This window comes from Macaca fascicularis, chromosome 8, assembly GCF_037993035.2.
Source record: "Macaca fascicularis isolate 582-1 chromosome 8, T2T-MFA8v1.1".
Classification (NCBI taxonomy): Eukaryota; Metazoa; Chordata; class Mammalia; order Primates; family Cercopithecidae; genus Macaca; species Macaca fascicularis.
In genome coordinates this window covers 78023541-78036464 of record NC_088382.1, presented here as the reverse complement: position 1 = coordinate 78036464, position 12924 = coordinate 78023541, and the positions used below count along the sequence as shown (strand labels likewise).

The window sequence follows — 12924 nt, the reverse complement described above, 5'->3', positions numbered from 1 at the left end:
AAACTTTTGATGTAACTCAACATTTTGTAATAAACTCTCAGATAAAATTACTGTGTGTTGGTGCTTTACTTTAAAGAAAAAAAAATTGAAACTTTTGCAGGTTTTCAGCTTGATATTATAGGTTTAATCCCCTAACATGATGTAATTTCTTCCATTCATAGTTTGTTCTTCAAGGATCAGTATTTCTCCGGGACAACTCACAGAGTGTCTGGAGATAGGGAAACAGGATGGAATTTCCCCCAAAAAAACGATAACCATGGATCTTCTCAAAATCACTGTAACCTTTGCTGTACTTCCTTATTCATAAAAATGTAAAGATATTCTGAAAGTAACTGACAAATAGGTGTAAGTGCTATCAAATATATGTTTATAAGCATATTATATTAATAATTTAAAAGAGGCCAGGCATAGTGGCTCACACTTATAATCCCAGCACTTTGGGAGGCTGAGGCAGGCAGATCACTTGAGGTCAGGAGATCAAGACCAGCCTGGCTTGGTGAAACTCTGTCTCTACCAAAAACTACAAAAATTAGTTAGATGTGGTGGCATGCACCTGTAGTCCCAGCTACTCCGGAGGCTGAGGTGGGAGAATCACTTCAACCCATGAGGCAGAGGTTGTAGTGAGCTGAGATCACATCACTGCACTCTAGCCTGGGTGACAGAGTGAGACCCTGTCTCAAAAAAAAAAAAAAAGAAAAGAAAAGAAAAGAAAAGAGATGACTGCTTGGGTTGGGTTTATGGATCCTATACGATGTTACAAATAGGAAAAGCTTACTCTCATTACCCTGATAAATCTAAGAACTTTATTTTAAAATTCTTGTTTGATGACTTACTTGAAGTCACCCCAGGGCACAATAGAAAGAGGTTTTGTGATGACTTACTTGAAATCATCAAACAAGAAAGAAAATTAACATTTAATTATCAAAAATAATTTTTTCCTAAAGATCTATAATTTTGTTCTCTGAAGTAATTTTAAAAATACTTTTCTTAAAAATAACAGTAAATAGTCAACCGCATATGCTGTCATTTAGTCATTCTAATATATACTGGCATTCAAAATAAAACCACAAGTCTAATCTGAAATAGTCTCAAAGAGGTTTGCGAGCTTAAAAACAAAACAAAACAAAAACTTCTAACTCAAGTCATTGCTCTTCTAGAATCAGCATAGGCTAGAAAAATAGGATAGAAGTCATGGCAATGGGTAGATAACAGCAATTAGACATAGGAATGGCACCAGCAGTGAAACCGAATGCAGTTGTGATGACCCAACCTGAACCCATAGCAAGACCCAGATAGTCTTGCTGGCTCATCTCCAAATGACCTAACTGCAGCACTGGGTGTTCCAGTATCCTAAGAACCAAAGTGATGAAATACATCTGTAAGCTCCCAGGGTAAAAAATCCCTACCATGGTGCATAAATCCATTGTCACAGAGTCCAACGCCAAATATCATTGCCTCTTCTCTGGTGCGGCAATCTCCCTGTTAACCAAAAAAGCACTGTGAGAGTTAATAGGCAACTAAAGGCTTTGTGGCCGCTTTGCTCCATTTAACATTCCCAGCACCAAATTCAGACAAAGCTTCGCTTATAAAGCATGCATTGCTTTATAAGACCAAATGCATCTAATTGTTACAGAACATCCGATTGATTATGAAAACATTTTCTTTTGGCATTAAGTAAAACAAAGATTTAATATTTCTTGAGAAACAAATATACTTTATTATACACAAAACTACATAAGTAACAAAAATTTACTGCTACTATAAATGATGGCTGTTATTTCTTAGATTAGATTTCTTAGATTTTGTATTCCAATTATGCAACAGGGAAATATCCTGTAAATTGACAACACACTAATTAAACAATCATTATGTATGATCTCAGTCACTAACTATTCCCTTCCACCAAATGGCCTTGCCCTCTGAGGACCCCTGAAGAAACCTATATTAATACGATGACCTGTAAGACCTCACAAGTAAATCGTGTGGCTGAGCTAGCAAATACAAGCTTCTCTTTCATTATTTTGCCAAAAAAAAATCAGATCATTTAACTGAATCCAACATAATAGCCCAAAGCAATCTTTTTCTTTTGGTTTTTATTTAGAAAACATCTATTTTATTTCTTTAAGTAGGATCCGTGTATATGAACATGCGTGTGTGTGTGTGTGACCTTAGAGTTGTATTGTCACAGTTTAAGAAGCTTTTTCCTCACATATTATCTCATTTTTCCCCAGTCCTATCTTTTAGCACTTAGGTATATTACCAAATCTATTCTCTCCTCTCTGCCTTCTATTCCATTTCTACTGTCAATACCCTCATATGGTGTTTCTTCCTCTCTCTTCAAAATTACCATAATTTTTTCTGGACTCTTTCTAACATATGCTGTTAAACAATTAAACTTTTTTTTTTTTTTTTTTTAAGACGGAGTCTCACTTTGTCGCTCAGGCTGGAATGCAGTGGCTTCATTTTGGCTCACTGCAACCTCCACCTCCCTGGTTCAAGCGATTCTCCCACCTCAGCCTCCTGAGTAGCTGAGATTACAGGTGCACACCACCACACCCGGCTAAGTTTTGTATTTTTAGTAGAGATGGGCTTTCATCATGTTGGCCAGGCTGGTCTCAAACTCCTAACCTCAGGTGATCCAACCGCCTCAGCCTCCCAAAGTGCTGGGATTACAGGCGTGAGCCACTGCACCTGGCCAGAATTAAACTTTCTTGCACAGAAAACTCGGTTCCAAAACTTCAAACAGACTGTTCTTTTGGAATAATAATGTACAAAAATTCTCTGTTGGGCTTTTAAAACTTTCCATATCTTGGTTTTATGCTTCTTCTCCAGCTTCACTCTCCAAAGCTCAATTCCATACCTCATGCTGTAGGCAACTTGGCCTCCCTGCTGTTGCGTGAAGTCTGTGCTCATTCTTCCCCTGCTTTCACTCATGTAATTGTTCATAGCTGCGATGCCCTTCTCTTTACCCTCCACTCACTCACATTCTACCTGTCTATCAAGGAGCAAAATAAGGGTCCTACCTCATGTTGTGACAAATCCAACCCTCACTAATCCTCCTAAGAACTACCAAAACACTTATAATCTGTAACTTCAGACTCTGCATCTGGCCTTCTTCAAAAATCGAGCTGTTTTGTAATTTTTATGCATTCATTCGAAAGACACTTATTTTTTCTACATAATGTGCCAAGTGATAGAAAAAAAATATTAAACCACTCAAGCACAAAATAATTCCCTGCTCTGAAGTAATTCAAATCTAGGGTAGGATTTGGTCATTAAAAGGTAAGTAACTTACTAATAACCAATTTAATCCATATTCCCAATGAGGCTGATATACCTGGGGATCTGGGACACAGAAGGTGACCCTGAGCCTAGGCTAGATAGACGATCTGGCAAGGCTTCGTGGGGGAGATGACGCTGCAGCAGAGCCTTAGAGGGTACGTGAAATTTAGCCCAACTGACCAACATCACTTGAAGGCAGAAATCATGACTGCTTCCTGCTTTGTTTGTGTATTCCATCATCAAAGCAGTTGCTTGAACATTAAACTTACAAGAAAAGCTTGTTTAATAATCACTGACATTTGATTGCTTTATTTGATTAAGTATTCAAATGAAACACTGACCAGACTAATATTATTCAACATAATGGTGTAAAAAACATAACCTAACATGTTCTGGATTTCCTATGCTTTTTAAAAATCCTACTTGTGCCATACCATATGGACCTGGTGAGCGTTTAGAAAAAGCACAGTAATATATGTATACTTGTGCCATGTTGCTGTGCTGCACCCATCAACTCGTCAGCACCCATCAACTCATCATTTACATCAGGTATAACTCCCAGTGCAATCCCTCTCCCCTCCCCCTCCCCATGATAGGCCCCGGTGTGTGACGTTCCCCTTCCCAAGTCCAAGTGATCTCATTGTTCAGTTCCCACCTATGAGTGAGAATATGCGGTGTTTGGTTTTCTGTTCTTGTGATAGTTTGCTAAGAATGATGGTTTCCAGCTGCATCCATGTCCCTACAAAGGACACAAACTCATCCTTTTTTATGGCTGCATAGTATTCCATGGTGTATATGTTATGCACATATACCCTAGAACTTAAAGTATAATAATAAAAAATAATTAAAAAAACAAACAAACAAACAAAAAAACATATGTAAGTCACCTACGGTTGTGGTAAGAATTAAGTGAAGTATGTTTCTGAATGACCTATCACAAAAATACATTATTTGTGTATCGATTTATATGTGATTGGCAGAGTATGGATTGTGAACAATGGGCTCTAGGGGTGGAGGTGACAAAGGTGCTGCAAACAAACAAATGTAATGATTGTAGGATAAAATAAATATCATGACTTTTCTAAAAAAAAAAAAAAGAAAAAAAGAAAAGCACAGTAAGACGGCATGGATGTGAAGAAGCAAGGCATTATTTAATTATGAACTATGAGTGACCCAAACCCAAATCACAATGTTCAGGAATTGAATGATGCTTTAAAGGTACATCACTGTACATGCCAAGTAAGAATTTAACTTTGTGAAATAGGGTATTTTATTATAAACCATTATACTATAATAAAAGCAGCGCAACAGTGAATGAAAAATGTATTCAGAAGAATACAACACTCATTTTGTTTTCCAAGATGACATCGCACAACATATTGCAGAATAAGAGAAAAACTATAGGATCTAGAATATACTCCAATCACAGTAGAGCCAGTTTTTTCACTCTGTGTTCTAAAACCATCCAAATCAATTCAGTGTCTTGGTCCATACTGGAAATTCAGTATTATCATTTCAGAGTCTTGGTAGAAAGAGACCCTTACTTTGAAAACAAAAAAGTAAAAAACAAACAAAAAAACCCCTCTTCTTCGTGTTAGATTAGGAACTTTAACTTGTTGTTCTCTTAACCTTCCATTACTATTTCTGCCTTTTCCAAGGCAACCTATGTGGTCCTAATCTGAAGTTAAGCAATCAGAGTTGATTATGTTGATACTTACATTAGGATGTTTTACAATGTCAGAATCATAAAGTTTCAGTGATAGAAAAGAGACGGCATGTACTGCTATTGCAGTAAGCAGTAAACAGTTGTAAAAACTAAAATCCATAGAGATTGAGTGACTTGTCTAAGTTTTTATAACTAGTTACTAGCAGAGTTGGCATCAGACACTAGGTTATGTGAGTCCCAACCAATGCAATTTCTATTATGTACAATCTCTGCAGACATTATCATAATAAACCACGAAGAAAAACTGATGAAAAAAAAATTGCGGCCGGGCGTGGTAGCTCACACCTGTAATCCGAGCCCTCTGGGAGGCTGAGGCAGGTGGATCACTTGAGGTCAGGAGTTCTAGCCGCCTGGCCAACACAGCGAAACCCTGTCTCTACTGAAAATACAAAAATTAGCCAGGTGTAGGGGTGCGCACCTGTAATCCCAGCTACTCGAGAAGCTGTGGTAGGAGAATTGCTTGAACCCCAGAGGCAAAAGTTGCAGTGAGCTGAGATTGCGCCACTGCACTCCAGCCCAGGCAACAAAGTGAGACTCGTCTGGAAAAAACAAAAAACAAACAAAAAAAAAGGTCGGGCACAATATTTATATTAATTAGAAAAATTAGTATATTCTTCTAATGTTAACCCTTGGAAATAAAAAGTGACCAAAAAAAGTTGATACCTGATTTCTTGAGTTAGAACTTTACAGGTTTACTCAGCATCAGTTTTTGCTTCAAATACATTTTCTTTAAGTTTCTCACATAATCAACACATCATACAAGTTCACATGAATTCTAGAACTGTATAATTTCTATGTGAAAGTCCAACTCCAATAATGAATATAGAAACCAATTCGAATGACACACGTTGACCACAGCGTTATGAAAGGCTCTGATGCTAGAAAAGCCACTGAAAATATAAATTGATGTTTTATCTAAAGGTAATTGCCAATATTTAAACTTTTGAATATTTGAATAATTTATAGTTGAATGTCTGTTATGATGGACTGGATGCCCTAATTTGTTTTACTTAAAAGCAAATGACATTTTCTCAATTCTAGCAGTCAGCATCTAAATCCTGAGATGCAGGCCAACAATAACAACAATAAATTCCTTTCTTTTTTAAAATGGACACAGGCAGATATTAAAAGCTCATTATCAAAACACAATTATTTTCTAAAAGGGAAAAAGGCACAGGGAGATTAGAATAACTTGCTAGCATTAATAAACAGATACTTTAAAACAAAGTGTAAAAACATAAAAAAATTGTAGTAAATGAGCATAGCTATTCTTCAGATTCTCAAATTAGTGTTTTTTGATGGATCTCATCTGATATTTTAAAAATAAGAACATCTTCCTTTTGAGAAACAGGATAACATAAAAGTGAAGGTTGAGGACTCTAAAATCAGATTATCTAGGTTCAAATCCTAACTCTGCTTACTATTAGCTGTATGTACTTATTTTTTTAAATACCTGCTACAGATGAAAAAGAGTAAAAGTACTAATTCCCATACTCAAAGTTTAAAGCAGCAACAAGTGAAACTCAGCAACTTCTATTTGTCTATTTACCTGTGCAATTAACCAGTCTATCAGTTTGTTGGCCATGACCACAGATTTGTAGGTCCTTAAATGGTAATCTTTATCTCTACAAAGGAAAAAATAAAAACAAACCAAAAAACAAAAATTAGGCAAGGGGATACGTGAGCAGAAGAAAATATTTTCATTTAGTATCAGTATGCAACAGAAAAGTTTACCATTGTAACCTGAGTTAATTGCCCAAATTACATGCAAATACGAGAAGTTTATTAGGCATGTAGAACACCTGAAAAATCCTCCACCAGCTTATACTAAGAGAAGATACCCACAATGTTACCAAAACAGGACATCTCTTCTTTCACACTTTCTTATATCCAAATAGATTATTACTGCTATATTAGCTGGAAATAATTGAGTTGGAAATATAGTAAGTCCACACTTAACACTGTGGAGAGGTTCTTGGAAACTGCGCCTTTAAGTGAAATGAAATACTGGATGCTGCAGAAACCTAACTCTTATTTACATCAATTAGCCTGTGGCAAAACTGGTTTCATTATACATCATTTCACTTAAAGTTGCAGGTTCCAGGAACCTATTGATGACATTAAGTGAGAACTTACTCTACAAAATCGTATTAATAAAGTAATAATAAAACAGAATTTCTTCTCCTTAAATCACAGTAGATTATACTAAAAATCTCAAAATCTGTAAAGAAATGCCTTTTATTCCTGCTCCTGAAAGCTCCAGGAAGGCTGGATTTGCACTACAGTATTATTCACACAGCTCTGCTGTAGTGGAAAACAGGCAGTTCTGTCCTGAAGTAGACACACTGAGAATTTGTTATTCTTTTTGCCTGATGAGTTCACGGACATAGTGATACCACATCCCCGGAGAACCAAGAGGATCACTGGCTCTCCACCTCAGACTCTCCGTTCAGTAGATTTCCCAGAACTGAGAAACCATTCAAAGTTCCATCAGATACCAACCAAATTTCATGATCAGAACTGAATGCCCAAGGGCAAAAATTTATAATTCATTTATTTTCCAGACCTGGATCATAAAAGAATGAAAAAATGACAGTCTTTATAAAATGTTAAAAATTCCAAACTGCGAAAGACTTGAAGTGACTAATAATTACTAGTTATATTCATTGTTCTTTAAATCTGTCTCCATGTTTCTCACACCTCATCACCCATTTCATCGCGGTTTCCGTAAGTATCGTAAGAAGAAAAAGTGTAGTCTATTACAGACCACATGCGAGTCTGCAGCTCTTCATGCTAAGTAACTTTTCTTTTTACAAGCTGAATTCACGCATATTAAAAGCATGACTATCATACATTCCTTCTGTTTTATGGGTTTTTCCCATAAATTTTCTCTTGGCAACTCAAAAACAATTGTCATTTTTAGCCAAAGAAAAATTCCTTATCAGCTCTTACAGATGCAGCTTTCTTGATAAGAAATCTCATATGGCTAAAACATATTTTCAGAACACATTTTTGCCCATATAAAACCTACATATACACAGGTTACATGGTGCATTAAACATTCTTGTTTTCTCTTAGGTTAGCAGAAAAGAATTTTTAAGCACCCAATTGCTATTGAGTTAAGTACTTAATATTAAGTTATCCAAAATATTTATGGGTATCTATGACAAAATTATGGCAGAGTCGATAAATCTTTATTCTTTTTCACCTTTTTTCCAGTTTGTGAAGCCTAGTTGTGAAAGTAGATAGGACACTTTCAGGACTTGTGGGTAAGATCCTGTTTTCTCCTCCAGGACCTGCAACCAGTGTGTTCTCTATGCAGTAGAAGTGGGCATTCCAATACACTTAGCAACATCTGGAAGCTTTATTTTTTTAAACTCTGCATTTTCTCGGAATTACAAACCAAAGTGAAAAATAGGAACACTAAACATTTGGATTTTATAGCCAAGATTGAAAAGCATTTTTATCTATTCTGAAAATGGTACACGCATATTTTGTTGTGGACTATGATTTAGTCAGCAAATTCCAAATAATATTTGACCATTTCATTCTATCAGTTAAGGTATATCAGTGTACATTGCAAAAGTACAATTTCCTGAAGATCTCCTCTGTTAGTCATCATAATACAAACCTCAAAGTTTTCTACTGTCTTTCTAAAGAGATAAACTAAAACTTAATCCTGATTCCTCTTTTAAAACAAGTGTGTCTCTTCAGAAGGAAAAACATGATAAAGAATAAAACTATAAAATTACACTTATTAACTTCAAAATAATTCTTAATTTCCAAGTACAAGATCTTTTCTTGGGAAAAAAAAAGATTATGAGGAGGAAATATTATAAAATAAAATACATATTCAATATTTGATTATACAATTTAATTTAAAAAGTTAATATACAAGTAATAATAATGACAAATATGTAAACAGTATTTCCAAATCCTCTCCCAACCAATCAACTTTTATTTATTAACTATTAACTGAAAGTGGATTATTTCAAGTGTATAATTTACTATGAACTAATGGCAAAATAATTTTAGAAATCATAATAAAGAGTGGAAAACACTGTATAATTAGAATCTCAAGAAAATGTAGGTATATTTTACAATAAATTATTCCTTAAAATAATATTTTAAAGTAAAATTTTCACTTTTGGAAAAAAAAAAACAAGGCAACAAGTTCTAGCTGAGTAATATTTACCTAAAACGCAGTACAAATATTTCCATTTAAGTTTCCCAGAACTTAAAAACCAGACTCACCTTATCACTGGAGTAAAAAGGCTGTGAAGACGACAATATAATCTTACACCCTATGTAAAATAAAGATATATCAATAACAAGTGAGATCACCCCCAGGGACACACACATCAATGAAATTTTGAAGTAACAAATTAATTCACTGTCAATATTTGAGAATCATCACAAAATCTAAACCAATTTAAAAATTATTCCAATGTCATGATATATCATAAAATAATATTGTTTAAATCATTAAAAATAGGATTAAAATTGTGCTATAAATTCCTCATATATGACATACACATATACAAAGGTTTTTCTAAATTATTTTTCATAAAATATAAAATTTCTAACATAAACAAAATATACCAATACAGTAATACATCTATAATACTTGTTCATCATATATCAATAAAGTATTGTCAACTGTACAAAAAACTGGCATTACATTTATTTTACACATTTGTATTTTTTTTTAATTCAAGTAGTTTGACAACATGCTGCTACATGTGAAAGAATGTTCAATGGATATAACCTTGTGAGTGATGCAGCAGTACTACTATCATTTAGAATTAGGTAAGAGAATGAAAAAACAATTGAACATTAGAATTCTTGAAATACCAAAAATAAATAAAGAGACTTGCCTGTAATATAGTCAAATTTTCTAAATTAGAAAAATTTTGTATGTTTCTCAACTACCTTTTATCTTTGTGAAGAATGGCAACATGCATTCTAATATTGGAGAGGTTGAGGGAGAGGTCGTTACCTTTGAAATCACATCCTGCATCTCATTTCTTGGATAAAATGTTCCATCATCATAGCGAAATCTATATAACATCTGTTCTGGTTTGAACTGATGTTTATCGGTAACTAAGAATATAGAAACACTATATTAAAATAACGATACTCTAAAAGGGGCAGATAAACAGCAAATAAATTTATTGAATACATATTCCCAAATACTAAAACTTCTAGTTTTACAAAAAGCTTTTCTAACACAGCAATACCAATCCAGTATTTTAACAGCAAGATTCATAACAATATTTTCTTTAAAATATTACAATTTCCATACAATGATTTGAGAAATAAATTGACGTTTGCCACATTCAACTATATTACAACTAAATACATATTCAAATATATGTATTTATATATGTACATGAGTATATAGTATGTATAAAGGTATACACAGTGTGTACATTTATATAAAGATATGATTTTGTGTTTTCTGTTACTTCACAATGCTACAAAGTTGAGCAAAAAGTGCTCTTCAAAGAGCAGATACTCAAACTAGTGCATTGTGATTTGATTCTCAGTCCTACAAATGAATTTTACCATGTATCTGTTTTATCACACTGTGATCAGGCCAAGACCACACATACACCAATCTTGACCATTTATCCTGTGTTTGGACCTCCAGAGTAGCTTAAATCAATTTAGTATCTAACCGATGCCAAAATTGTAACTGTTCTTACATTAAGAATTGCTTTAAAATGTCAATGTTTTTTCTTATTGGAAAACGAGAGTGTTCATTCTTTATTACCATCCTCAAGATAAGACTTTTGTATTCATAAAGACTCCTATTCCCAGGACCTGATGCTTTCACTGATGAATTCTACCAAATATTTAAAGAACAATTAATTCCAATCCTTCTCAGACTCTTCCAAAAATAAAAGATAAAGGAACACTTCCAAAACTTATATTACAAGACCAGATATGAATACTACAAGAAAAGAAAATTATAGACCAACATCACTGATGAACATGGATGCCAAAATCCTAAACAAAATACTATCCAATCAAGTTCAATAGCACTATAAAATGATCATATACCATGATCAAGTGGGATTTTCCCTGAGAACTAAGGGTGGTTCAACATATGCAAATGAATAATTATGATGCATCACATTAACAGAATAAAAGATAAAAATTATATGATGATCTCAATAGAAGCAGAAAAAGCATTAGTCAAAATTCAACGTCCTTTCATAATGAAAGGTCTCAACAAATTTGGCATAGACGAAATGCACTTCAACATAACAGAGATCATATATGACAAGCCCACAGCTAACATAATACTCAATGGTCAAAAGCTGAAAGCTTTTTCTCTAGAATAAGACAAAGATACCTACTTTCTCTACTTCTGTTCAACATGGTACTAGAAGTCCTAGCCAGAGCAATTAGGGGAGAAAAAGAAATAAAAGACATTCAATTGGAAAGAAGCAAAATTGTCTCTATTTGTAGGTGGCATGATCTTATATATAGAAAACCATATAAATTCCACCAAAAACTAATTCAGTAAACTTGCAGGATACAAAGTCAACATTTAAAAAATCAGTAGTGTCTCCATATACTAACAATGCACTATGGAGAAAAGAAATTTTAAAAATGATCTCATTTAAAATAGAATCAAAAAATAAGATATAACACTTAGGAATAACACAAGAAGGTGAAAGATCTGTACACTGAAAACTATAAACCACTGATGAAAGAAATTAAAGAAAACACAAATAAATGGTAAGAAATCCCACGTTCATGGAAGTGAAGAATTAATTTTGTTAAAATGTCCCTGCTACTCAAAGCCATCTACAGATTCAATGTGATTTCTATCAAGATTCCAAAGGTATTTTTCACAGAAATAGAAAAAACAATCCTAAAATCTGTGTGGAAGCACAAAAGACCCACAATAGCCAAAGCAACTTTGAATAAAAGGAACAAAGCTAAAGGCATGACATTACTGACTTCAGACTCTGCTACAAAGCCATAGTGATAAAAACAGCATGGTACTGGATAAAAGCAGACATGTAAACCAATGGAACAGAATAGAGATCAGATCCCAGAAATAATTCCAGCTTTATGGTCAATTGATCTTCCACAAAGGTGCCAAGAATACACAATGGAGGAAGACAATCTCTTCGATAAATGATGTTGGGAAAACTAGATATCTACATGCAAAATAAATAAATTATTATTTATTAATTATTAATAATATAATTAATATTAATATATTACATGTTATATTAATGATATAATAAATATAATAATATAATTAATATAATTTAATTATATTATTTAATTATTATAAATGGGACCCTTTATCTCACACCATATATAAAAATAAATTCAAAATGGACTAAAGACTTAAACATATGATGTAACACTATAAAACTACTAGAAGAAAAGATTAGGGAACAGCTTCTTGACATTTGTCTTGGCAATAATTTTTTGGAGAGGACCCCAAAAGTATAGGCAACAAAAGCAAAAACAGACAAATAAAAATAGACAAATACACGTGCATCAAACTAAAAAGTGTATGCACAGCAATTGAAAGAATCAATAAAATTAAAAGACAATCTATGGAATAGGAAAAATATTTGCAAACCATATATTCAATAGGAGGCAAATATTCAAAACATAAAAGAAATTAATTCAATTCAATACCAAAATTACAAATAACCCAATTAAAAATGAGTGAAGAACCTAAATAAATACTTCTCAAAAAAGAAATAAAGATGCCCAACAGGCATATGAAAAGTTGCTCAACATCTCTAATCATCCAGGGAAATGCAAATCAAAACTATAATAAGATATAACCTCACACCTCTTAGGATGGCTATTACCAAAAGACAGAAGTGTTGGTGAGGATGTGGAGAAAAGGAAACCCTTGTACACTGTTGGTAGAG

At 33.6% G+C, this 12924-nt stretch overlaps 1 protein-coding gene across 4 annotated transcripts in view; it reads right to left on the bottom strand.

Moving 5' to 3' along the window:
* The window catches only part of PREX2 (phosphatidylinositol-3,4,5-trisphosphate dependent Rac exchange factor 2), a 283235-nt gene that overhangs the window by 161964 nt on the left and 108347 nt on the right, over positions 1-12924 (bottom strand). For all 4 annotated transcript variants that reach the window (XM_005563489.5, XM_045398356.3, XM_065519321.2 and 1 more), the window contains exons 12-15: positions 10008-10111; positions 9263-9312; positions 6558-6633; positions 1407-1479 (exon numbers count right to left, since the gene is read on the bottom strand). In XM_005563489.5, the coding sequence (XP_005563546.1) occupies positions 1407-1479; positions 6558-6633; positions 9263-9312; positions 10008-10111 (303 nt within the window). The remainder of the gene's footprint in view (positions 1-1406; positions 1480-6557; positions 6634-9262; positions 9313-10007; positions 10112-12924) is intronic.